The sequence below is a fragment of the Mesoplodon mirus genome, assembly GCF_964341445.2.
Source record: "Mesoplodon mirus genome assembly, chromosome: 18".
Taxonomy (NCBI): Eukaryota; Metazoa; Chordata; class Mammalia; order Artiodactyla; family Ziphiidae; genus Mesoplodon; species Mesoplodon mirus.
This window is the reverse complement of record NC_138994.1, coordinates 3,622,496-3,650,151: the sequence shown is the minus strand read 5'-3', so window position 1 is coordinate 3,650,151 and position 27,656 is coordinate 3,622,496. Positions and strand designations below refer to the sequence as shown.

Here is a 27,656-nt window from a genome sequence, read left to right as displayed (position 1 = left end):
GCCCAGGGGAGTGGGAAGATCCACGCCTGGGTGCACCGAGGGGGCGTTTCTTTCCTTTCCCGGCAGGACTTTACCCCTCGCTGTGGTCCTCCTCTCTCCCCCGGGGTGGGGATGGTACGTCCCACCCTCCTCGCATTCCCGCCCCTCCGCCCCTCCGCCCCTCCTCCCCTCCGGAGCAGTGGCGCCGCCGCCATCTTGGCACGTCAGGTTGAGGAAAGGGCCAAACGCTAAATTTGGGGGCCCCGAACAGGGAGACACTCCGCGGTAGACAGCGAGACCTACCCAGCCCTCCTCCCCTCCCCGCTCGGCCGCGGGGCTCTGAGGCGCGCGGAGGCCGGCTCGGTTCCTGTCAGGCCCGGGGAGGAGGAGCGGGCCTAGCGGCCGCTGCCTCCCCAAAACGGGCGATACCACCCAGGCGGGGAGGAAAGGGCCTGGTGACAGCGGGCCTGCTGCACCGCCCGGGGGCGGGGTGCAGAGCGGGCCGGTCGGCTCCCTGGGGCGGGGCGGGAAGGGCGGAGCGTGGGGCGGACGGAACCACCGGGGCGGGGTGGGGAGGTAACGGGACGGGCGCGACCATGGCGCGGTGAGGGAGCGGGGGTGGGGATCGGTCCGGGGGAGGCCTGGGACCGCTGGCTTGTGCGCCGTCTCGGACGCCCCCCCTTTCGCTGCCGCCGCCGCCGCCCCGGGCATGTCGTCCAACTGCACCAGCACCACGGCGGTGGCGGTGGCGCCGCTCAGCGCCAGCAAGACCAAGACCAAGAAGAAGCATTTCGTGTGCCAGAAAGTGAAGCTATTTCGGGCCAGCGAGCCGATCCTCAGCGTCCTGATGTGGGGGGTGAACCACACGGTAACCAGCTCCCCGGCGCGCGCCCCTCCGAGCGCGGCCCCGCGCGTGCTCACGCCCCCCGCAGTCCCGGGCCTTTGCCCGGCGGGCCCCGCCAGTGACGCCTGCAACCCCTTGCCAAGCCAGTTGCACGCCCACCCCACCCTTGCACGCCGTCCCGGCCGGGTGTGCCTCCCCGCGCGCCACGCGAGGCCTGGTGTCACCGTCGGTGGTATGCCGTCGCGTCCTTCCCTTCTCTCCAGTCCCTCAAGCTTCCTGCGTCTGGCTTCGAGCAGCTCCTGGAGCGCAGAGGGAAGGCCTGGGTGGGGTGGAATGGCTTTCATCCCTTCTTTCTCTCTTCTCGCCTCACCCCGTTTGTTGCATTTGTTTTCCCCCATGTTCCTTATAATTGGCTGCCTAGCTCACTGTCCAGTTGACAGGGCAAGTGGCATTGGCCTGCCTGAGTATTCCTCTATTTCTGGTCGTTTGGTTGGTGTGGCTGCTCAGAGTTTCCCCATCCTCCAGACCTCCTGGCCACTGACTGGAAATCCTCCTTGAGCTTCCTTTTTTTCTTCTTGAACGAGAGGTATCAACTGGAGAAGCACAGGCTTCCTTGGACCACAGACACTTTAGCAGAGTCTTCCTGGGTTAGGGAGAAGGGAGAATGTAACCATTTGAGAGAAGGTGAGGCCTGCTTATGAGGACCACTCATAGTAGAGATGATGTGTCTTCCTGAATCCTGTGGTGTTCATGTCAAAGATGTTGACTTCTCAGTTATTGAGCTTTCTATTGTATGGTCATGAGGATGTGATAATGGACAGTGATTAAGATGAGAGAGAGGTTCCCTGGATCCTTGGGGTGTTTTGAGATTGGCCAACAGCTCCTGTTAGGAAGTTGGAGCCCCGCACAGTATTTGATCTGGAGGACTTCGTTTGTGTCCTATTTGTTTGGGGTCTTCTTTCTCTTCCAGCCACTTGCTCTTTGCATTCTGACCATTTCATTGAGTCCCTACACCGGAAATGAGAAGAGGAAGTAAAAGGACCTGAAATGCCAGCTTCACCAACTAAAAGTTTGGAATGAGAAAAATGAAGCTAATGGCTTGAGTTTCCCGTGAATATCAGTTCTTTAGGCTCCCTGACTTTTCTGAGCACTTGAAATTGCCCACAAGACCAAATGATGACAGAGGGGCGCAGGGCCAGCGGGACCTTTTGCTTTGCTTTTCTAGAAGAGCCTCTGGCTGGAGACTGACGAACCGTAGTCTGAGCCGGGGTTTTAGATCCTTACCGCTAATACAGAAGTGCACATGGGGGTCCTGGGCAGGTTCGTGTTTTCAGTAACCTCACGGAGGTGGACGTCCTGGCCAGGGTAGGGAGAGCCGCTGGTGTAATGCCTAGACCTCTGGGAGCTGCTTGCTTCAGTTGTCCAGCAACATTTGTTGCCACTGCTTCCTGCTGCTTCAGGGGTCATCTGACAACATTGCAAGGGAAACTGGGTCATCACAATGTGAACCCTGTGTCCCTGCCTTGAAATCAATCCTTGATTTTGTGGTGCCGCTTGTTTCTCACTAGAAAGCATCCTGTCTGTGTGGAGAATTGGTAGAGGTCTGAGAGTCAGGAATGTTACAGCTAGGCGTAAGGGACTTTGGGTCCCTTATTTTATACATGAAGAAATGGAGGCCCTGGACGGAGGATTAGGTCGCCTGTGGTCACAACAAAAGACGCAGCTCGTTGTCCAGTACTGTGGGCTGTGTTGGCCGATGGTGGTGCTGGAATAGGGGGTCTCGTTTTCTTTGCCTCCTTTTCCTTGTCCTGCCTCTCATCCAAGTGCCAGGACAGATAGGAATCACGGTCTTGTTAGAGAACCTGAATGTTACGGTCAGGTGTGTGTGCCTGTGCCTGCCAGTTCCCAGGAGTGTATGTGGTGCTTGGTTTTCTGATAGGCAGGCAATGAGTCTCTGGCAGATAAAGAGGCATCTGTGATTCCTAGTCACCCTCTATTTTTGCTAACTTTAAGAAAGTTTGTTTGAGAGCTAGCTGGGAAGGCATTGACTTTAAGCAAGACCCAAGCCTCTGGACGTAATGAGCGAACACCTCAGGGGAAATGCACTGTGCACCACTGCCCTGGACAGGCCGAGCTTTGGAGCTCAGTTAGTCAAAAGTTTTCTTGCTTTTGCTTAGCCTGCAGTAAGGTCTAGGACTTCGTGGGTCCCCATGGGAAATGGAGCATCTCCCAAGAAGACTGTAAAATCTTGCAGTTCTCAAGGGGGTCAGGACCACATTGTTTTGGTGGATTGATAGCCTTTCTTGGAGGTCACCTTCCTTCAGAAGCCCACCGTTGCAACTTTTTGCAGTCTAAGTTTTCAGATATCACCTTTTCTTTGATTCTTTAGTTTCTCACCCATTTAAGCGTTTAGGCTGTGATGGTCTATGGTTGATGGTGTATGAGACATGAAGGATGGATATGTCTTTATCTGTAGTACAAGTCAGTTACATACTCTCTCATGAGGTGGTTAGTTTACTTCTGGGTGGAAAAAGAGGCCCTTGAACTCAGTGATGTAATAGGAGCTCCTCCTGTGGACAAGAGATGCAGCCCCTGGACTTTGCAGAGGAAGACTGTGTAGGAAACAGGGAGAAAAAAATCAGAAGACTTTGGATCTGTCAGGGGAGAACTAATAAAGAGAGAAAACCAGAGTTTTAGTGAATGAAATACAGCCCAGAGGGTCTGGAGTTAGGGAAGAGGTGGCCTGGGATAGGGGTGTGGAGACCAGAGGAGGCAGACCTGGCTTGATAACCTGTTGGCCATTTTAGGAACCACGTATGTATGAAGCCTCACCCCAGTGATCAGAAGGAATAGGGGAGGTTGATGGTAACTATGTTTAACTATTTGGGAAGCTGCCTGACTGGTTCTTCAAAGTGACTGCACCATTTTACATTTCCACTGGCAGTGTGTGTGGCTTCTAATTTCTCCACATCCTGTCAACACTTGTTATTGTCTGTCTTTTTCATTATAGCCACCCTAGTGGATTTGAAATGGTATCTCATTGTGATTTTGATTTGCATTTCCTAGATAACTAACAACGTTGAACATCTTTTCATGTGCTTATTGGCCAGTTGTATATTTTCACTGGAGACATATCTATTAAGATCCTTTGCCAATTACTTTTTGCCCATTTTTAAATTGGGCTATTTGTCTTTTTATTATTAATTTGTAAGAGTTCTTTATATATTGTAGATACAAGTCCCTTATCAGATACATGAGTTGCAAATATTTTATCCCATTCTTTGGGTTATCTTTTTTACTTTCTTTTTAAATTAATTAATTAATTAATTAATTTTTGGCTGCGTTGGGTCTTTGTTGCTGTGCGCGGGCTTTCTCTAGTTGCAGCGAGTGGGGGCTACTCTTCGTTGCAGTGCGTGGGCTTCTCATCGCGGTGGCTTCTCTTGCTGTGGAGCACGGGCTCTAGGCACGTGGGCTTCAGTAGTTGCAGTGTGCGGGCTCAGTAGTTGTGGCTCGCGGGCTCCAGAGCACAGGTTCGGTAGTTGTGGCGCACGGGCTTAGTTGCTCCGCGGCATGTGGGATCTTCCCGGACCAGGGCTTGAACCTGTGTTGCCGGCATTGGCAGGCGGATTCTTAACCACTGTGCCACCAGGGAAGCCCTGTCTTACTTTCTTGATGGTATGTTTTGAAGCTCAAGTTTTTAATTCTGATGAAGTCCAATTTATCTATTTTCTTCTGGTTGTTTGTCCTTTTGGTGTCATATCTAAGAAGGGTTTGCTTAACCCAAGATCGTGAAGATTTACTCCTATATTTCCTTCTAAGAAAAACTCAGCGTTTTCTAAGAAAAACTCTTTTCGTTTTAGCTCCTACATTTAGATCTGTAATCCATTTGGAGTTAATTTTTGTGAATGGTGTGAGGAACAGATTTATCCCTAAGTCTGCTCCGCTCTCTCCCACATTCTACCCCCATTCTGTCCACACATTTTCTTTGCCTGATGCAGACCCAGAACCTCCTTTCCCTGCCTTTTTCTCTTTTCCTGCTACTTTAAAAATCTTTAGTAAATAGGGACTTCCCTGGCAGTCCAGTGGTTAAGACTCCGTGCTTCCAATGCAGGGGGCATGGGTTTGATCTCTGGGAACTAAGATCCCATGTGCCGTGCAGCGTGGCCCCCAAAAAAATCTTTAGTAAACATTCCTGCTCTAGTGAAGCCTTTGGATGAATTTGTCCTTCAGCACACCTTCCCACCTCACAGAGAATACTGGGACTCAAACAGGAAAAGAAAAACCAAGGTGTAAAAAGGAGGAATAAACCCAGGGGTGGATTTGTTGGCACCTGTGGCTCTCTGTTCTTGCCCCTTTCCTTTCTGGAGTTTCACATCTCGCTTGGACCTCCTTGGTCTCGGGAATGTGTTGCCCGCACGTCACGTTTTCTGATGGTGGCAGGTAACAAATGATTGTCGGTGGCCAGCCCATTGAGGAGCCACCCACGGAACCCTGGGACATGTCAGGAAGCCTGCATGCCCAACGCACGCCTCCTGGGTAGCAATTCCCATGAAGGTCACAGAGGGAGGTGGAGGCTTCTGGAATCAGAAGTTCACCAGACTAGAACTAGTGACTGAATTCTCATGTCCAGTAGGATCAGCACAGAGTAAACTCTCTGCTTCTAAGTTGTTTCTCACGCAGCTTGTTTAGCCTCCTCATTATTTATGCTGATGGCTCATAGAGTCAATATTGTGGATAATCCAAAAACCACTTACATGATGTGAGATACAACAGACTCACCATCCTAATATGTTCTGTTTATCGTGCTACTCAAATGAGTTTGCATTCCGCAAGCGCACTTCTGCTGAAGGTTGAAAGAGGTTGGCCGAGAAATGTGCTAGATAGTAAAGGAAAGGCACGTCTTCCTGAAACATTGCTTTAGTCACAACCTTTCGTGCTTCAAAGCTTTTGGTCACTCTCCTTTGTTCTCCTCTCCCTGGCATTTAAGACTCTTTACATTCTGGTCATAGCGTCAGTAGCTAACCTTAATCATCTTACCCATCCTCCAAGCCATGAACCTTCAGCATGGTCACACCAGCTTTGCTGTCTCTTTTTCTTTTTATCCTAGTGTTAGCCATCTTTCAGTCCCCCTTTCGAGCCATCCATCCCTCCAACCAACATTTATTGTGTAACTAATGTGTGCCAGCCATTCTGCTAAAGACATAAAAATGGGTAAGGTAGTCTCTTCTTTCAGGGGCTCACAGTCTAGTGGAGAAATGAAACATGTCAGCAAACAATTACCCAAGCGGATGGGATATTTACGATATAAAGATGCACAGGGGAATGAGTAACTAGTTCAACCTGGGGAGACAGGGAAGCTTTCACAGAAGTGTTATTTAGTCAGATCTTGGATGATTCTCTTAGCTTTATTCCTTCTTCTGTTCTTGCTGCCATAGTCTATTACCTGAACTATTGTAATAGCCCCATAAATGGTCTTGCTGCTTCTTATCTTTGCCCTGTCCAATCCTTACTTGATTTTGATTCCCGAATTACCTTTCTATATCACCCATCTGATCATGTGAATTCCCAGACTTAAACCTGATCAGACTTAAACCTGAGAGGACTTCCCATTGCCTGCATAGTTAAGTCCAAATTTATCATATAGTGGACAAACTAAGTTCAGATTCAGGCTATGTCCCTTAGTATAGCTTTGGAGTAGTAATTTTTCTCTCTGAGCTTCATTTTCCTTTTCTATAAAATTCACATAACAGATTCCTTGCAGATTATTAGGACAGAGGAAAGGAATGGAAAACACTACCTTACCCAAGGTAGTCTTAGCCCATAAGAAGGATTGCACAGCACAGCGTAAAGAGCTCAGGTTTTGGCACCAGCAGACCTGGGAGCAAATCCTGACTACACATAATGTCTGTGTAGACCTTGAGCGAGGTGCCTTGAACCTTTTGCAAAAGGCAAAATCAGATTAATAATAATTCATGTGACTATTAAGTATTAGAAATATAGAATGGGATATATATGTGAGATATATGATATATAATATATAATAATATAAAGCACTGGCCACTTACAGACATTCCATAAATAGAAGCAGCTGTTATTTACTAATATTGATAATATGTGAGGCTGCTCACCTGTCTTTCCTGTACTGTCCCCCTCCACTACTTACGACCTCCCTCCTACCCTGCCACTCTCCCCCCGCCCCCCTACCTAAAATGGGCAGTGTACTTTTACAGCTCTGAGGCTTGTTTCTGACTGTTCCCACAGCTGGGATTCCCTTCCTCGGGTTTTGTGTTTTGTTCCTTTTTTTTTTTGGAGAACTACCCTCCTAGGCCTTTCTCACAGGTATTTCTCTATAGCTTCCTCTAGCCACCAGCTCTCCCATGCCCAGGCAGCATCAATCATTTCTTAAGCTACTCTTCCGTCTACCTTTATTCATAACTCTATAGCACTCATCACGTTGTATTTGTTATTTGTTATCTGTCTTCCCAGGTAAACAGAGACCATATCTTTTCATTTTTGTATCCCCAGCTTCTGGCACAGTACTGGCGCATAGTAAGGCTACGCTGAGTAGAAGCTAACTGAATAGAAGTTTGGCAGAGTCTGAGCCAGATCAGGAAAGACCTTAATTGCGAGGCTGAAGGAGTTAAAACTTTACCCCGAGGTTGGTGAGGAGCCATGGAAGATTTTTAAGCAGGGTGTAACGTGATCTTGTTGTGGTTCTTCCAGTGTCAAGTGCTCTTGGCAATACCAGGAGGGGCATTAGGTTCCGTTTCTAGCCTGATGTGTAAGGGCTGGGAGTCTGACTGACCATATTAACCTCACCCTCCTCTGACCTGGCTGTTCTGTTCACCGTCCCTGGGTTCTCACTTACTTAAATGCTCCTTGACTTCAAGCTTGACCGTACCATGGGTTTGTGTCATCTCCTGGATGAAAGGATAAGCCTCCCACTTTTGTGTGCACGGTGCACACAACGCTTCCCTTGCCGCACACCCCCTTCTCCCTAACATAAAATGAAGCATGTAGTAGGTATTTCAGTAAGTGCTTGTTCATCTGAAATTGAATAGAATTCTCTGGGGATGTAAAATTTAGCACAACGAAAAAAAAAAAATAGTACAGCTAATCCCTAGAGTGAATCATCTACATGTGGCCCAGTGGAAATGAGGGTGAGTTTACGTAGTTCAGCTATATGGATTGTTCAGCAATATATTATCTGTTAGAAATGTCCTGCTGTTGGATTGTATACTTGAGAATAGAGATGAATTGAGAACTAAAAACTGACCAACTTAACAACTCTTCAAACTATGCTGCACTTAGAGTTACACAGAAAATTAACGAATGGAACATCCCTGAATATCTCTTATTAGAATAATTCATCCTGGCTAAGGGGCAATTGACCCCTCGCAAGCAAGTGTTTTAGTCTTTCCTAGTTCTCCGAGTAACAAGCCCTGGCCATGGCACAGAGTCTGGATTTTAGACTAACCCAAATCAATCAGTAGCAGATACTAGAACCTTTTGGTATAAAACCATATTCTTTGAGCCAGTAATATGTTCTTTCTAGCATGGCGGAATAAGCTAGAAAAGGCAGAACTTAACTTTTTTTAAATCTCAGAGCCAGGCTTAATATGCCAGGAAAAAGGAAGTGGGACAGCTACAATGAATTGTTTCTGTTGGCAGAAAAATGATGCGAAATGGTTTCCTCTCTAGGCACTCACTAAACAACGAGCTTGCCTTGTGAGCATCCCCTGGAATGGTAACTGGCCGAACTTTTTTCTGTGGCTGTTGAGCCAGTGGTGGGCATCTCAGACCTGGATGCTGGGAATTTTAAGTGTACGATTTGAGGACTTTCGACAAATGATGTACTCATGTAGTCATCATCCTAAACAACATATAGAACGTTTCTAATAGCCTAGAATTGCGCCTCTTACACCCCTTTATAATCATCCACACCCCCCACAACGCAGGCAGCCTCTTACTGGATATCTGTCACTATAGATTATAGAATTTCGTATAAATGGAATCGTACAGGCTGTACTTTTACATTTATGCCAGTCAGTTATGCCAGCAGTTTATTGTCTCTGCCCCACTGCCAACTTACACTGCTACCCTACGGCCCCTCCCCATACACATACACTCATATGCCTTCCTTCATTTCCCCATGAGTAACTTGGGTTTTTCACCAATTCTAGGAAGGTATGTTTTTCCCAGCCCAGTTACTACATTAACTTGAACTTCCTCCATCCTCTGACATTTCTAAATAAAAAAGGTTTGGAACATGAAAGGAACAGCAAATTACATGGTATTTCCCCCCATTTATGCTCCTGGAGGAGTCCTAATGACTAGGTTATTCCCTCACTGCCACATGGGGCCTCATTGAGATAATAGGATTTGCAAGGAAAGTATCCAGGAGACACAAGACTGTGCTCCCCCTGCCCCCTATCCATTAAGTCGGGACTAAGGTTTCCTCTCTAAATCCTGAATGCATTAGTAGCAACCGGGTTGAGGGTCAAATGTCAAATACTCTGCTGTGATGGGAGAGGACATCTGCGGCTAATTAGACCACTAATTGGCTAAACTGGGGATGGGGAAGGGCAGGAGCTGCCCTCTCAGCTCTGCACCAATGGGAAGCCAGTTCCCTGTGCAGCCTCCAGCGCCCTGAAGGGGGGATGAAGGACAATGAGAAGGTGTGTTTGCAGTGGGGGCAAGGCACCCTCCCGCATCTCCCCCAGTTCAGCACAAGAGAGGACATGGCTTTAGGGACTGGCCCTGCTTTAATTAGGAGAGTAAGAACGAGCCAGTGGCCAGATGTCTACCTCTTCTGCTCACTTTAAATTTAAGCCTTTACTTTGGAGATAAGAGTTACATACCCACATAAACCCATCCAGCTTTTTTCTTGCCCCAGACTGATTTCTTGAGTGGCCCCCAATTGTAATGAAGATGTTCAAAGCCCTCAATCAACACTCACATAGGTTGGGTGATATTTATTCATAGATCCATTTATTATTGCATTTGATAAATACATATATAGTACCTGCCATATGCAAATCGTGGTGCCAAGTACCATGTGTGGAGCCTCCAAGGTCAGTTAGATGATCTTTGCTTACAAAGATCAGTGATAGGATCTTGCCTAGCTTATAGTCAAGCAGGCTTGTGAGGTTTGTAAGCATTAACTGCGATGGGAGGGAGGCTGTGAGATGGCCAAAAGATGGACACAAACACTGCTTCAGGAATTCCGAGACAGGAAAGAACATTTATGGTCTAGAGAATCATGGAAGGCTTCGTAGGGGAGGTGCCTTTTGAGCTGGACCTTATCAGGTGGGGAGAATTTCAGTAGGTAGAGATGAAGTTGGGAACTTATTTGAAGAAAAGGACAGAAATAAAGACAAGGAGGGAATCCACGGACGTGTGTTTGGTGAGATGGTGGCATCCACGGTGTAGCACATTGTCTCTCTGAGGCAGGTGGCTTGGCTGAGAACCTCACTTTCCCCTTGCTTTGCAGATCAATGAGCTGAGCAATGTCCCTGTCCCTGTTATGCTGATGCCAGATGACTTCAAAGCATACAGCAAGATCAAGGTGGACAATCATCTCTTCAATAAGTAAGTTGCCTGCGGAGTGGGCTCAGGGTTTGTGGGCAGTTCTTCCCCTCAAGGCAGAGAGCCTCCCACACCTCACGTGGTGAGGACAGGACAGCAGCTAGCAGGGTGTGTCAGCAGCGCCTGGCTCACAGAGCTGAACAGCCGGCTGGGAAAATGCATTCATTACGTGCGTCTGCCCCGTGGGCAGTCCTGTCGTCGCAGTCCTTTATCAGCCTACCTCCAGTGTCCCTCAGGGCTTGTGGCTCGGCCCAGGGTGATTCATCTAGGGCCAGTTCACTTAACAGTGAGCTGCTCGGGAGCTGAGGTGTCTAGTACGAGGCTGACAGCAGTGGGCCTATCTTGATCTTAGTCTGAGGCAAGGAGCTGCCAGGCATGTTCCTGGCCTGGGATGCAGCCAAGCTTCTTTCTTTCCAACTAGTGTGTGAACAACAGGCTGAGCATGGTGCCCAGGGCCGCTATCTAAAATCATTCTTCCCATTTTTGCTCATTGTGGCTCCTTGGATTAACACTGGTGTCTTTGTCTCAGACTTTGATGGAGCAGCCGCCTCACCTGGCACAGCTTGGGGCCTGCTGTAAGCCCTTTAGAGGCCTTGCTTTTTCATCCTCCTGTGGGTCACCCAAGGAAATACTTGCAGCTCACACTCTCTTCCTTTCTGCCTTTGAATCCTGGTTCCCCTCTCCATTGTCTCACCGTCTCCACCACCTCACCAGCTGGGCTCTGTCACCCCACCACTCCCAGACTGTTAGCCCAGAGGAGAAGCTTGATTTGAAAACATCCATTAGTGGCCTCTCTCTGCCATAGTCAGTAATGACATCATATTCTAGAAGCTGTCTGTCTTCCTAGCTGCTACTTGCTAAGTGGCCACCTGTATAGAAGAAAAACTGTGTTTCTCCTCTACCCTCACATCACTACTCACTTCTGATACCAAATGTGTGTGTTTCCCACACATCAAGCAATTCTATAGGACACTAACTAGGTGTCCTACAATTCAGTTCAGTTCTGACACTCTCGACCTGGAGTTAGCATCAGGTCTCACAGGTTAAGGGCTGAGTCCCACAGGACTGCCCCTCCACCCCGCTTCGGACGCCAGTCTCAAGTCCAGGTTGTCACCTGTGCTTCTGACCAATTTGCTGTAGATCAGAGGTTCCCATGACCCTCCCCCTTGGGTTGGATTAATTTGCTTGAGCAGCTCACAGAACTCAGGAAAACAGTTTACGTACTAGATTACTGGTTTATTATAAAAGGATACAACTCAGGAACAGCCAGATGGAAGAGAGGCATAAGGCAAGGTATGTGGGAATGGGCAGGGAGCTTCCATGCCCTCTCCAGGCACACGACCTGCCCCAAACCTCCACGTGTTCACCAACCTGGAAGCTCTCGAACCCAGTCCTTTTGGATTTTTATGGGGACTTTTTTATGACAGCATGATTGATTACGTCACTGGCCACTGGTGATTGATACAGCCTCTAGCCCCCCTCCTCTCCCTGGAGGTCAGGGGTGTGGGACTGAAAGTTCCAACCCTCTAGTCCTGGTTGGTTCCCCTGGCAAAGAGCACCCATCCTTAGAGGCTTAACAAACGTCACCTCGTTAACATAAATTCAGGTGTGATTGAAGGGGGTTTGTTACAAATAACCAAAGACGCCTTGATGACTCTTACCACTTAGGAAATTCCAAAGATTTTAGGAGCTCCGTGCCAGAAACAAGGACAAAGACTAAATATATATGTGTTATTATATCCAATGTCACACCACCTAAGGAAGGAGAGGCAGCGCTACCCTGTGAGGCAGGAAAGGGGATTGTTCTGTGCCAGAGGTCAGGGCTCAGGTGTGGCCATTGTACCAGGGTCAATGGTGTCCACCACACTGACATCGTGGCCTAAAGTGGACATCCAGTCTCTTTATTTGTTTTTTCATCCTTCTTGATTCATTTTGTCTTTTCAACAACTGTTTACGTGCTAGTTATTAGACTGCAGTGCTATTTACTAGAAGATCAGGCCCCTGCCTTCATGAGAGGCCACTGGTTTTTATTTCCTTGAAGTCTACCATCCTGGAGTAGTCAGAGGGACATATTTCTTTTTTTTTCCCCCTCAGTTTTATTGAGATATAATTGACATACAGCACTGTGTAAGTTTAAGGTGTCCAGCATAATGATTTGACTTACATACATCATGAAACGATTGTCACAATAAGTTTAGTGAATAGCCATCCTCTCTTATAGATACAGAATTAAAGAAATAGAAAAAAAAATTGTTTTCCTTGTGATGAGAACAGAGGGCCATATTTCTGAAAGGGAGTTCCCGAGCAGGTTGACTATTGTCAAGATGGAGGATTTGGAGGAGGCATCCCTTCAAGGTGATTCTCCTTCCTCCTGGGAGTCTGTGGATTGACTAAGGAGTGGGGAGGGCATAGACTGGTGCCAGGAGCCAGCAAACGAGGCTTCATGAAAAGATGGGATCCCAGTCAGTTGACTGAGGACCTCTTCAATCTAAAGCACCCTCTCCTTCCATCCCGATGGAAGCCAAGGGCAAGACTCCCTGGGTGTAACCATCTTCAGGATGTATTGATAGGAGCACCCGCAGAGGAGGGGGGTCCTTTGATGAGAAAAGCCTCTCCCTTTAGCAGTCAGGCTGACATTTACCTCACAGCAGCTCTTCACATGTGGCCACCTACCTGCAGCAGACACAGCGCTTGTGAAGTAGGGCCAACACGCACTCTCACTTCTCTGCAGGTAAAGGGTTTTTTCCCTTTAATGTAAGTTTTATTGAAAGATAGCATGTACTCAGAAAAAGTACACAAATCATAAGAATACAGCTAGATTAGTTTTTACAGAGTATATACAAGGAATGTGAAGTTTTTAAACTTTTACATGCTCAGAATCACCTGGAGTGTGTGTTAAAAATGCAGATTTCTAGACTGACCTCCAGAATGCTGAGGGCTTAGCAGCCTACATTTTAAGTGCTGCAGATTGTTCCGATCCAGGTGACCTGTGGACCACACTTTGAGAAGTCCTGGTGTATGAGTTAGAGGAATAAGAAGTTCACAAAAACATGTCTCTGCTTTTCCCCAGAGAGAACCTCCCCAGCCGCTTTAAGTTTAAGGAGTACTGCCCCATGGTGTTCCGAAATCTCCGGGAGAGGTTTGGGATTGATGATCAGGATTACCAGGTATGGGGTGTCTTTGCAAAATCAGAGGGGTTAGGGAGTGGAGGGGGGTCAGAAAGCCACAGGACAAGTAGGGAACCAAACGTGTCTACTGTTCTTGTGCTGCGTCGTCCTGTCATGTCTCACTCCAGCCCAGGCAGTCTTTCTCCAGTGTTGGTGGGCTCTTGGAGGGGTGAGGGCCTTAGAAGTGCTTCTCATGATGCCTCGCAGGCTCAGGCTCCTCTCCCTGGGAGGGAGCACAGTGGGAGGGAGAGGGGTCTACGGAAGCTGCTTCATTTGAGTGTGACATTCCCAGTCTAGGCTGAAGAACCCTTCTCCTTTGTAGTTTGACTTAAAAGAGAGAATTATTGCCAGCGGGAGATGAGGCCTCTTAAAGCTGATAAGACAGATTATAAAAGGAAGACTTCAAGGGTAGTGTAACTTCTTGCCAGGTATGAGTGCCACCTCCTAAGCTCCCCTGTCCTAACGTTGGGAGGGGGGCTAGGCATGGCAGGGCAGCTGCCCCCTTCAGGGGGTGATCATGTCACAGAGGCCTTTGGCCTATTGGGAGGAATCAATCCCAATATCAGGGACACTCTAGCCTGACTCATTGTCTGGAGCTTCTATTACTTCTCCACCTAGCACCTTCCTTGGACTTCTTCCCCTGGCAGACAGCCTGGTGGTGAAGGTGGGAGAATTTTCCACTTCACTTGTGCAGCGGTAAGAAATACAGCTGATTTTCAGTTGTCTGTTGGGGGAAAAAAGGAGTGTACAGCCTAGTGAAATCTAAAATGGATGCTCACATCTTGTAAGATAGTGTCATTCCTCCCATCCCACTCCCAGGAAGTCTTTCACAGAGTAGATCCTGAGAAGCAGGGTCTCCTTCCCCCTGTCCTCCACTCCATGGGGCCTCCTGAAGAGGAGGGTGAGGGAACGTGAGAGGAGGAAGAGATGCCAGGGACTTGAACAGTCAGGACCAGCCATGTCCAAGAGGTGCTGCGAGGTCCTCCAGCCCCTCCTGTTGGGACCAAGCCCTGAACTAGGTCAGGCCCTGATTGGAGCTTGAGGCTTTTGGAGACCTTCTTGCCGTTCTTGGCAAGGTTGTCGGGCATCTTCCTTCCACGGTAGCTCTTTCCCTTCCCCTTGGCCATCTAGCCACATCCTGTATTTTTTCTCTAATAGACTTTTGGGCAAATAATTGTGCTCAAGACTGAAATAGGGGCAGGGAAGATGGTGTTCAGGGAGGGGACTCTCTGCTCTTAGACTGCCAGTGACTTAGAGAGACAGGAAATGCTGCCTGGAAATGAGGCAGGGGTCGAGTTACGCTTGTCAACCCCCTGTCTTGTGACCTCCCGAAGGCCTTTTCCCAGCATCTGCTTGGTGAACACATCTCTTTGGTTGACTCACACCTTCCCCTACTCCCTCCCCGCTTGAGGCTTCTCCCGCCTTCTGATCCTAATGGGAACGGGGCTCCGAGAAGGAGCAGGGACAGGTAGAAATCTGTCGGATTTGCCTCCCGGATCTGCCTCGTAGCTCTGCAAAGACAAACAGGAGTTTGAGGTCAGGGGAGAGGTGTTGGGCACAGTGGCGAGGACCAGCTTCCTGCTTTGGGAAGGGTTTTCCGGCCTGAGGGTACATACAGGAAATAAAGATGACTGCGTCCACTCCTTCTTTATGCTTGACTTCTTGAATATTTCCTAAGCTTTGTCTCCGTCACCCCCAAGAGACTGGGAAAATCATCTCATGCTCCAGGTGAGGAAACTCAAGAGTAGAGAAGTTCCGTGGCTCACCCAAGGTCATATTACACGTGAGCATCAGGATTAGAACCCAGGCCCCTAACATCTGAGGCCGAGTTTTAGTTTCTAGAACAGGCTCTCTAGGATCAGAATGAAAAGAAATATTTCAGTCAGTCCTCTTCCCATCCCAGTCAAGGATTAGGAGCAGGTGGTAAGGAACAGCTCTTGTCTCTCTTGTGGAAGACTTTTTGGGAAAGATGTGAATTTCCCATGAGAAAGGGGGTGGATAAGGTCCCATCTGTCTCAGTGTTGTTGGCCGTAGAGCAATCTGACCCATAAGAAAAGACTCAGAATACAAGTCAGAGTCTTCCTTCCCCTCCCAAGACCAGCTTTTGTCTCGGTCCATCAGAATTCAGTGACGCGCAGTGCCCCCATCAACAGTGACAGCCAGGGCCGATGTGGCACCCGTTTTCTCACTACCTATGACCGGCGCTTTGTGATCAAGACTGTGTCAAGTGAGGATGTGGCAGAGATGCACAACATCTTAAAGAAATACCACCAGGTATGGTGAGTCAAGAGCCTCAACAGCAGAGGATGGGTTGGTGGAAGAGGGAGAGGAGCCCCCGGTAGAGCTTCCTGGGGGGGGGGGGGCTTGGTCCTCTTTGGTAACGGCAGGTACCTCCTGATAACCAAACACTTGCCCTCCCCCAGGGCCGTGTTTCTGTGGGGTGAAATGCCTACTTGAGAAAAAGAGAAAAGAAATGAAGGCATGTTATGGATGCAGTCCCAGTCCCAGTCGAACAGCTGTTTCTCGTCAGAGTTGGAAAGTTTTCACACTCTGGCACCTGCCTCACTTCTTCTAAAAGAGGTCCTGTCGGCTCAGCAGGGCTGCTGCTTTCCCCGCTCCCATTCTCCTCTCATCTGGAACTTGCCCATGAGAAAAGCAGGAAGTGCCTGTCCGAAGCCTGCCTGGGTCTTCAGGGAAAGCTGGCTTCTCTCTGGCCACCTGAGAGGTGGTGAAAGGGACTTCTGGTGTTTCGGGAGTTACAGCAGAAAACCCTGGGGCCTGGCGTGGGCGAGAGCTTTGGGTACGAAGCCGTTCAGCTTTCCCAGGCGGCCGCCTCACCGCCCTGCCTCGGCGTCCTCTCTCTGCGCTTCGGCTTTCCCATGTCAGGCTGGCAGAGAAGACGCAAGTCCTAGATCAGTGGTTTTCCTGCAGAATCCCAATCGGATGAAACCAAGGGGGCTCTGCATTGCCTGCTCAGCCTCTCACTCTGCCTTGCCAGTTAGGGGTGGTGGCGGCTTATACCTGTTGTAAAGTCACGGGGGTCTGAGAAACCCCCGTGACTTCCTAGAATCCAGTTTGGAAACCACTGGTCTAGAGGCTAGAATCCCAGGGAGCGTGTTAGCCCAGGAAGAGCCCCATCCATCCTGGCACCTTCACCTGTTCCTTCCCTGCCTTCCTTTCTAGTTCATAGTGGAGTGTCACGGCAATACCCTTCTGCCACAGTTCCTGGGCATGTACCGCCTGACTGTGGACGGCGTGGAAACCTACATGGTGGTCACCAGGAATGTGTTCAGCCATCGGCTCACTGTACACCGCAAGTATGACCTCAAGGTAAGGGGCCCTGTGTTTCCCAGCTCTGTGGCCTCCCTCTCCCTGAGGCTTGGAGGGGCCACGACTCCAACTTCCACATAATGGGAACGCCGGAGTGTATGCTTTCGCATGGGCAAGTGGCTCTGGAGTGGATGTGCCTAATTCTTATGAGCCAAAGGCTGTCTCAAGTCCAGGTGACAGTGACCAGAGGTTATTGAAGCCCCCAGTGTTCCATATTTATGTAACAATTGATGTTTTTCAACTCCTGTCAGGAGGATGTGCACACAGAGGGCAGCAGTGCTGACACAGGCGCCCCGGCCGCCGTCCAGGCCCCGTGGACCGACAGCACAAGCACATTTCTAGACACGGACAGAAACACACGTGTGCCTGTGAAGCACAGCGCTCCGTTGTTCTTGAACCTGGCCTCCTGGCGCCTGTCTCCTCACACCACTCTCCCTCTCTCTGCTGCAGCTGCACTGGTTTCCTTTCCGTTCCTGCAGTGCCCGTGCTCTCCGCCTCCCCAGATCTCACACAGGCTGCCTGCGGTCTTTTCTCTCCCTGCCCTTTTCTCCACCTCCACCTTCCCCCACCTCATTACTTCCTACTTAACCTTCCGAGTTCGGCTCAAATATCAGTTCTTCTAGGAAGCAGGCTTTGGCCACCGCCTCTCCCCGCTCTGGACCCTGCCCCTGTACTACGTGCTCTCGGAGCGTCCTGCCTTCTCCCCTGTACCACTGAGCACCATTGTAATTAATGGGTTAATTAGTCGTGTACCTCCTGCTTACTGCCTGTCTCCCCTGTTAGAAGGAGAGTTCCTTAAGGGCAGGGACTGAGTCTCTCCGTTCGGCCCGATACCCTGAGCACGTGTCTGGTGTGTGGTCAGAGCTCTGTCAGCGGTCTGTGACGAGGAAGTGGACGAGTTGCTGCCTCCTGGCCCCTCTAGGGGTCTAACCCGCCTCCTTGAGTTCTCCCGCCGCCTCTCCCTAAAGACCGGTGCATGCTTTTTCCATCAACGGAATTTGCCTCAGCTGGACTTCTCCTGACGGCTCTTATCCTTTCAGGGTTCTACTGTTGCCAGAGAAGCTAGTGACAAGGAGAAGGTATGCTGGGGCCTGTGCTGATCACTTGTGGAACGGGTCGCTGGGAATCAAAAACACCTTCTGTTGGCCATCCTGTCCCTTCCTCTGTTGCCGCCCCAGCCTAGTTCCCAGACATGCGGTCTGTTGATGTGAAACGCTGTGTCACTAAGCTTGTGTCTGTCCTCATCCTTGGCCTAGGCCTTGGTCCCCGGCCTTTTCCTTTGCCCTTGCTGGGTTCTTCATAGTCCTGGAGGGCTGGCAGTTTCCATCTCAGTCCAGCCTGAATCCGTGGGGGGCTGGCTGCTTGAGCCCTGAGGTAGTCTCAGGGCTCAGCAGGAAGTCCTTTGGTCAGTCCTCATTGTCTGACTCGTGCTACATATTTGCCATCCCTGCCTGCCCGAAGCTGGGACTGTAGGCTCCTGGACTGAGCTATTGATTTGGCAGCTTGGCCACCTTTGTGCTGAGGACCTTTTCCTTTCCTGTACCATTGCCCCCAGCAGAGGACTCCTTGGGGTGAGCAAATCAGGCCACCAGCCTAACACTGCTCTTGCTCTCTCAGGCCAAGGACTTGCCAACCTTCAAAGACAACGACTTCCTCAATGAAGGGCAGAAGTTGCACGTGGGAGAAGAGAGTAAAAAGAACTTCCTGGAAAAACTGAAACGGGATGTAGAGGTATGCATTTACCCTCGTTTTCACTTCGGTTGAGCAGGACCTCCTCTTGTCCCCAGAGCAGGAACCTCTTTCATCTTAAGAAAAATTGAATTCACCACTTCCCAGGAGTGTGGACAAGAGGACGGGTGGTGATTTGAGCCATGTAGGTAGTTATTTGCATCTAAAGCTAGTGCAAATGTACGTTCCATTTGGGGGCACACAGTTTGTGCCAGCAGAACCTGTGTAACTCAGTTCGGAGTGCTTTCCCTCATCTCTTCTCTAGTCTGTTCCAACCACTTTTTCAGACTCCTCTTCAAGCTTCCTTTCTGGTGGTGTCCCCATAGTGGAGGGGGGCGGGCATCCAGCTGTCAGAGTGACAGGAAACCAGCTATTAAGATCCACCAACCGTGCCTTTCTCTGGCTCTGATTCTTCACTTACCTAGCAGCATTCTGGTCGGAATGGGACTTCCTGTGGAGAAGTTCCTTTGGGGAGGACAGGTGGTAAATAATGAATGTGATATCTGATAACTCAATGTCTCCTATTTTTTTTTTTTTTAATATTTATTTGGCTGTGCCAGGTCTTAGTTGTGGCACGCGGAGCTTCATTGCTGCGTACGGGATCTTTAGTTGCGGCATGTGGGATCTAGTTCCCTGACCAGGGAGAGAAACCGGGCCCCCTGCATTGGGAGCACAGAGTCTTAGCCACTGGACTGCCAGGGAAGTCCCAGTGTCTCCTATTTTAATAAATTGGAAGCCTGTTCATTAAAACCAAATTCTATAAACTTTAGAAAATTTTTATTTTTTTTATTGTGGTAAAATATGCATAACATAAAATTTACTATCTTAACCATTTTGAAGTTGAGTGGCATTAAGTGCACTCACATGGTTGTGCAACCATCCCCACCATCCATCTCCAGAACTTTTTCATCTTTTCAAATGAAAACTCTGTACCCAAGAAACGCTAATTCCCCATTCCCCCTTCTCCTTTGCCCCTGGCAACCACCATTCTACTTTGTGTCTCTGTGAAACTGACTGCTCTAGGAATCTCATATAAGTAGATCATACAGTGTTTGTCCTTTGTGTCTGGCTTATTTTCACTTACCGTAATGTCTTCAAGGATCATCCATGTTGTGCTATGTGTCAGAATGTCCTTCCTTTTTGAGGCTGAGTAATATTCCATTGTATGTATATACTACATTTTGTTTACCTGTTCATCCATTGATGGACACTTGGTCACTAGTTAAGGTTAACTAATTAATCTAGTTTCTAGTCTCCAGAGAAACAGAATAGGGTTTAGATAGATAGATAGATGTTTATTATAAGGAATTGGCTCACATGATTATGGAGGTTGACACATCCCAAGGTCTGCAGTTGACCAGCTAGAGACCCAGGAGACCTGATGGTGTAGTTTTAGTCCAGAGGCCAGCAGGCTTGAGACCCAGGAAGAACTGATGTTTGTCTGCATCTGAAGGCAGGAAAGAACTGATGTCCCAGCTCAGAGGCAGTTGGGCAGGAGGAGTTTCCCTTTTACTCACAGGAGAGTCAGCCTCTTCGTGCTTCTCAGCCCTTCGACTGATTGGACGAGGCCCACCTACTTTAGGGAGAGCAATCTGCTTTACTCAGTTTACCAATTCAAATGGTAAGCTCATCCATAAACACCCTCACAGACATATCCAGAATAATATTTGACCCAATTTCTGGGCACCCAGTAGCCCAGTCAAGTTGACACATAAAATCAACGCTCACACTTGGATTGCTTCGTTGTGAATAATGCTCCTGGGAACATGGGTTTAACAGACTTCTGTTTGTTAGTAAGCTTTACCTTAACCACCCCCTTCTATGTTTGTGCTTTTATTCTGACATTCGGTTTGTCCAGAGTCTTTCTCCTCCTTTTCCTCCTTTTCTCCCTACTCTGCCTTCAAGAAGAATTTAAGGCAGTTAACACAATTCATTTATTGTCACTTGCATGTTACTTTATAAATGTTTGCAGATGGACGGGACGGGGTGCGGCTCACAGAGTCTCTCTTTTCTGGGACCGTGGTCCCTTCTCCTTCGGCCTTCAGAGGGCATTGTCCAGAGGTGCTTGCAATGGTGCCCCTCGCCTTTCTTTCCTGAGGAGATTCTGCTGATCTCCTACCACTGGGGCTTCTTATGCTTTTAGTTGTCTTCTGGGCCTGTGCATAGAGCCCCTCTGGTCCTGTTACGATTCTCCGTCTAGTCAGTCAGACAGTTTCCTGCAGTGCTTCAGGTTCATTTGTGACCACGGCAGGATGCCTGGCACATGGCTGATGGTGGCTGCTGGCTAGTTCACAGAGGACTTGGACCAGTGATTGTGGGGTCACATTAGTTAAACTGGAATGCCAGTTGGCCATTTCCGTCCTGTATCGTTCCCACGCTCTTTGTTCTTCTCCAAGTCATTGAGTCCTAGCTCAGGAGACTCAGATACCATCCTGCTCCCAGCACTCGTCATATGGATGAGAAATGCGCAGTGCAGCGTTCCATTATTTCTTTCCTCCACCTCACCGTGGCCTCTCTTGATCCCAGACAGAATTGGCTCTTCCTTCTTCCTGCAGTGCTCCTTCTGCTTGTACTCCCGCAGCCTCTGCCTGCCTGACTTCTCTTCATTCATTGGGCCAGGCTCAATTCCTTTCCTCAGGGAGGCCCTCCCCCTGCTGCTGTCGACTCCTGCAGCTCCTCGCCCTTGGGGAGTGACTGTCTTCTCCATTAGACAGTGAGCTCGTTGAGGGCAGAGGCTCTGATGTCTTACTCTCTGCTGTATTTCAGAATGGGAGAATTAAGTTGAAAGGAATGCCTTTTCTCCCCTCTCCAGATGCCACTTTGCCTCTCCAGATGTCCCTTGTAACCCCTTCCTTCCATCTCTCCTCCCGCCACCTCCCTAGTTCCTGGCCCAGCTGAAGATCATGGACTACAGCCTGCTGGTGGGCATCCACGACGTGGACCGGGCAGAGCAGGAGGAGGTGGAGGTGGAGGAGCGGGCGGAGGATGAGGAGTGTGAGAACGGCGGGGCGGGGGGCAGCCTGCCCTGCTCCTACGGCACCCCTCCGGACAGCCCCGGCAACCTCCTCAGCCTTCCCCGGTTCTTCGGTCCTGGGGAATTTGATCCCTCTGTTGATGTCTATGCCATGAAAAGCCATGAAAGTAAGTAGGAGCCTCTGCCTGCCTGCCCCGTCCCCAGCCCTCATCCTACCCGCCCTCCCCCACTTCAGTGGGCCTCCATCTTAGTAACTGCTGGCGTTGGCCCCTTTCTGCCTCCATCCTGGGTCACCAGCAGTAACTCTGTCTTCTGGGGCGCTGGGGTCCTTCTCTGTCAGGGCTTCCTTCACCTCTTTGCTTGTCCTGGATAGCTGAGGCCTGGTTTGGCTCTGGTTCATGGGACGGACAAAGCCTCCTAAACAGTGTCACGTCAACCCCACAGGGTGGCTGTGAAGATCAAATAAGATAAGAGCTATGAAAGCTTCTAAGAACTCCATGGGTCATTCCTTTCCTCACATTCAAAATGACAGGGATGGATCTGGACGTCGTATCTGAAGGGTTATGGACCCAGCTGCTTTCTGCTCTCCTCCCCGCCTCTTCCTCCTTTCCTGCTTTCTCTCCCCCTTCAGGTGCCCCCAAGAAGGAGGTTTATTTCATGGCCATCATCGATATCCTCACGCCATATGATGCTAAGAAGAAAGCTGCACATGCTGCCAAAACAGTGAAACATGGGGTGAGTTCTTCGTGTCTCCATCCAGGCCGGGGCGGGTGGGGCCTCAGACCCCCAGGGAGGCCTCCTGCTCGAAGGAGATGCCCTCGTGGCCCCTTCTCCCAGGACGGGGACCAGGAAGAGCAGCCTGCCTGGTTGCCTCGTGTTCTTTCTCCGCCATCTACGTCCCACCCCCTCCCTGCAGGTGGCTGATAGGCCCAACTTGCTTTTCCCCTAGTTCCCTGGCTCCTTCCCCAAGGGCTGCTGGGCACGTCATGCGTCTTGTTGACCGCCAGGAATGGCTTTGTTTACATGCCCACACTGCTCGCCAGAGGCCTGTTTCCCCATGGGCTTCAAGCTACTGTTCCCTAAACGGGCCCCCCAGAGCTCTGGGGCCCCTCTGCCGCCTCCCCATTGCCTTGTTCCTGCTTCAGTGGGAGCAGCCCTGGGATTGTGAATCAGAGGAGTGGGGCCAGGGCACTTCGGAGACATGGGAACCATTTCTCAAGGTGGCCTGCCCAGTTGGGGGCGGGGGGTAGTATTCAACTCTAATGTGGAGCCAGGGGCTCCTGAATACCCAGGCCCCTCCTAGGTACAGCCTCCTGATTAGGACCTCTGTGTATTACAGGCGGGAGCGGAGATCTCAACTGTGAACCCTGAGCAGTACTCCAAACGCTTCAACGAGTTCATGTCCAACATCCTGACGTAGTTACCCTCTACCTTCAGCCAGAGCCAGAGTGCTGGATGTGGGGTCAGGGATTGGAAGAGGGAGAGGGCGTTCTTTGGGCTGGATGGGAGGGTGGGGAACAGAGTGGCGGGTCGGGGAGGGCTTTAGCAATGCGACTGCAGCCTGTGACACTGGAAGAGACTAGCTGGAGAGGAGGGGATGTGCTGTGTGTGTGCGTGCTCACAGGAGGTAACCTCACCTGCTTGCCCTTGATTTCCCCCCCATTTGACCCAGGTTAAAAAGGGGTTTCCCTTTTGTTACCCTGTAACTTTTTAAGATACCCTGGGGCTAGAGATGACTTGGTGGGTTTACTTGGGTTTTGTTTCTGAAATTTCGTTGCTCCAGATTTGCTATTTATAACGATGTATGTCGACACCCTGTCCACCCCCCCCCCCACCCTGACCTGCTCTCACTTCCCTTCGATTAGAGAAGCACCCATAGACCCAGCGAAGGGTCCTCTCAGAGCAAAGCGCTCTGGTGCCACAGGAGAGGAGGTTAGACACCTCTGCCCTCCCTGCTGCATTTGATCTTGTCTAGATTAACCTTCAATTTCATGGAGTATTGTGCACAGCTTCCTCCACTTTTTCAGCCTCAGCTCCAAGTGAAATGTTACATGATTCCTCCATCTAAATGCTGTTCTTCCCGAAGGAACACTCCAGATCAACATCAGGCATCTTGGATCAGAATCAAAGATCTCAGAGGGGAGTGAGTTCATCCTCATGGGATGGTAAGGGGTCGGGGGCTGCTGGGCTCTCGGACAGCTGGTTCTCAGAGAACCCCATGATCACCACCCAAGCTCCTGGGCTCTCTCGGCCCCTGGAGTTCAGATGTCTTCTCTATAAAGCCTCCCACTGAGTCAAGAGGAACTAGAAACACCTTTGGATATAACAGGACCCTCGTGCTTAAATGGTTATTTCCCCTTGGGAAAGCCCAGAAAAGCTGATGAGTATCGAATGAGATCTTGTGCCCTCCATCCATTTACTTCCTTCTGACCTTCTCCCAGGCACTCTCATTTGTAGGTGAGCTTTTAGCTGGGGGCAGATCTCCATGTGCCTGGGGTGCTCCTTGCAGAGATACCTCTTCAACCCCCAGGGCTACCATGTAGGTAATCTGACTCCCTGTGGTTTGTCACCTGGATGGTTGTGGCCAGCAGGGAGTGGTGCCCCCCACCTTGGAGCGTGGCACCCAAGCCTGAGGTTGCTTCTGAGCCACTTGAGGATCTGACCTGGGAATCCAATTTGGAGGCTTGATGTGCGATTCAACCTGGCCCCAACCTTGGATCTCTTTTTCCTCGATGGCCCCTCTAGACTTTTTGCAGATCTGCCACCCACAAGCCTCCTAAGGAGTGGCATCCTGCAGCTTCCTTCAGGATCTCTACCCACCTTCTGAGCCGGCTACCTAAGCCTCAGAATTGTGTCCTTCTGCAATGCCATCAGAGCAGTCTGGTCTGGCTAGGAGAGAAAAGAGCCCTGTGTTGGGGGAGGTACATTCCTGCATCTTCTCACCATCTCACCAGGAACTGGGGTCTTGGGATGAGACACGGTAAAACTTGTAGATAACTCCGCAAATGGAAAGAAAGTGTGTGGAACCATTTTGAATGAATGGATTGGTTTCCTTGGCTCCCTGCAAACCTGGCCAAGCTCAGCTTCTGGAGCAGGAACAAGCACCATCTCTGTGCCCAACCCACGGTATTTAGGTCAGGGAGGAATGGAGACCGCATTCTTGGACTCTACTGGGGCTGTCGGAACCCTTCTGGAAGAGGCAGACAGGGGCCAAACAACTGCCCTGGCCCCAGGAGGGGGCTGTAGGTAGCTCTGAACGTCAGCAGCAAGACCGCGACGTGACCTGGAGAAGAACTTGGAACCAAGTGGCTCGTGGAGAAAACAAATTCGACTTAGGAAGGGATTAGTAGGAAGAATGTTTGGACTCGATTTCCCCACCTCCTAATCAAGAGTGAAAACTTGGATCTGCTCCTAGTCGAGCCCAGCATCTCCCAAAAGCTTTTCAGGCTGTCCTCTCGCAGCCTCCGCAACCTTGGGCTCCCTCGGCTTCCTGCATTTGGTCTGCTGATCGTGTCGCCATCATGTGTACGAAAAAGTGTAACCAGTTTTTATCAGTTGAAGGTGAGCTACCAGGTATCTAACTTCTTTAACATCGAGTTTTTGTGGGCTTTTGTTTTTGTTTTGTATATTGTTTACATTTTGAGAGGTAGCATTCTGTTTTAAATGCTCTTTTTGTTTTTCTGACAGTATTGTTGACTGGGTCAAAACATTTAAGCTGTGGTTTGGTGGATTTTAAATTTTGTTTAAAGCTCATTCTCTGTGCTATCTTCAAAACCTTGGGTTTGGTCCTTTAACTCCTTTGGCATTCAAATGTTTAAAAGCTATTTAGCTTGTTTTATACAAGTTTTTTCTCTTCTTTTTGTAACGATGAAGATGTTAAATTTGGTTTGCAGTCTGAATGTAGAGAAAGTGAAGTGATCCCCAAACCTTTGTGTTTTTTCTCCAAGTCCCACCATGTCCCTCTCTGGGCAGGTGTCTGAGGGGCAGTGATTACCCTCACCGTCACTCTTTAGAGCCGTGAAGAAAAGCTGAGTGGTCTCATGGCATCCCAGAATAATTCGGGGTCTCCCAATAACAAAGGCATAAGAATAGAACATGGCTGACTGGGTGAGGCCTGGATGGGGATAGGACAGGATTCTTCTCCATTCTCTCCCTCTGCCATTTAACTAGTCACAGCTTCTCCCGTCCTGCCCCTCTTCTGAAAGTCTATGGCTGAGAAAACTCTAGTATCCCAAGTCTCCCCACCAAAGTAAGGGGTTCTCCGAAAACTCCACCTAGACCACTAGAAGGCGGCCTCTGGCCCTTGTTCCTATTAATGAACCACTGAGTCTTTGTCCCCTAGTGCAAGCTCATTCCCTGTGCCCTGCAGTTTGGGGGTTATGGGGCAGGCTAGGAAGCCAGCAGTTCCAGAAGCACAGCCTGAGGCGATGCTCGATGTCTCCTTACCTAGCTCAGGGGTTACTGGTCTGCGGGACGTGCTGTGAGTCGCCCCTGTGGCTGCTCTCAGTGGCACTCCCTAGGTTCCCTCCACAGGCAGCTCGTCATCCCTTCTCCCTCTTCCTACTTCTGTTTCTCTCGCCTGTGCTTTAGGCCTCAAACAGGTACCCTGGTAGCGCTCAGGGCTTGGGACTACATACTCCTGCCCTACTAACTTTCCCCTCTTCACAGTCTGCCAGGGCCTGCCCCAGGGAGGTGGATCAAAGACCCAGGACTTTTCTCAGTAGCCAGTCCCACCCTCCTAATTGCCTGTTTACCAATTCAGGTTGGGAGAGAGAAGAAATTTCAGCAATCCCCAGCATTTGAGCTACTCAAGTGTTAGGGGCCAGAAGGGACAGTGTGTTTAACACAACCCTTAGAAAGCTCTGGCCTTAGACCTGTGGCTCCCCCAGTTCCAGAGACCTCACTTTTTTCTGGCAGAAATGTGGGGAGGAGGCTCCAGCCTGAGCACAGGAATCAAAGGGAAAACATTCAAACTGCCCCCAAATCTACCAGCCATCTGCAGGCGGCTTTGTGACACAGCCCTAGCCTTCTTCTGAAATGTGCCACTTATGAAGAATGTCTCCAGAGGGACGAGGAGAATCGGCTGTCCCCGGCGGGCAATCCTTTGGAGGCTGGGGAGGAAACTTCCAGAGGAGCTCCTTCCCCTTACTCAGAGCCATTCTGGGAGGAAGTGGGAACCAACAACCTTTGGGGGAAGGCCTGGTGCGGCTCAGCACACCCAAGCATCAGGTCAGGCCATTGTAATTAAAAAATGTGAATGAAGTTTAGATTCAGCTTTTGGGGGAGCAGGATAAACTACCACCCCACCATATGTGTGTGACTTCTCAATTTCCCACTGCAATTTCCATTTTTTTTAAATAGGAATTTTCAACCCCCTGTGCTTGTCTAATGTCTGCTCGGAACAATTCGAGACCCTGTTAACTGTTTTAAGATGCATGCATGTTAAGATGAATCTCCAACCCGAGGAAAAAAATAAAATTCAAAAAAGGTTTGTGTACACACCTGTTATGTATGAGTCCTTTGGAAATGAGCCTTTTATCTATCTTTTTCATAATTAAAAGGTTTTAGTCCCAGTTTTAGGGGCTGCTTGGGCTACATCAGGGTATGGCTTGAGTTTGGGGAAAGAACAGTCAATGACTTTGGTCACCCACTCTCAGATGCAGTTAATAAGCAGCGGTTAAGAGCACAGGCACCGGAGCATCTGCCTGTCAGCTGCCATTACCACACTCGCTGAGGAATGGACCAACAGCCCCTCACTTCTCCAGCCGCGGAGAACCAACACTTGCTGGGAGCCACACACGCGACACACCTGTCCTAGCTCTCCCTTGACTAGCTATGTTGCTGACTTAACAAGTCACCTCTGTGTGCCTCCGGTTCTCCATCTAAACTTTTAGCTTAAAATCTAGTGGTTCTCGGGCTTCCCTGGTGGCGCAGTGGTTGAGAATCTGCCTGCCAATGCAGGGGACACGGGTTCGAGCCCTGGTCTGGGAAGATCCCACATGCCGCGGAGCAGCTGAGCCCGTGCACCACAACTACTGAGCCTGTG

General features: G+C 49.8%; 1 protein-coding gene across 1 annotated transcript; it reads left to right on the top strand.

Moving 5' to 3' along the window:
* Positions 1-551: 551 nt before the first annotated feature.
* On the top strand, positions 552-27,107 carry PIP4K2B (phosphatidylinositol-5-phosphate 4-kinase type 2 beta). Its single transcript, XM_082602686.1, has 10 exons — positions 552-847; positions 10,317-10,414; positions 13,482-13,578; positions 15,700-15,852; positions 16,762-16,908; positions 17,949-17,987; positions 18,526-18,639; positions 21,519-21,777; positions 22,242-22,345; positions 22,950-27,107. The coding sequence occupies exons 1-10, from the start codon at positions 689-691 to the stop codon at positions 23,028-23,030; spliced, it is 1,251 nt and encodes a 416-aa protein (XP_082458812.1). The 5' UTR covers positions 552-688; the 3' UTR covers positions 23,031-27,107.
* The last annotated feature ends 549 nt before the right edge of the window (positions 27,108-27,656 follow it).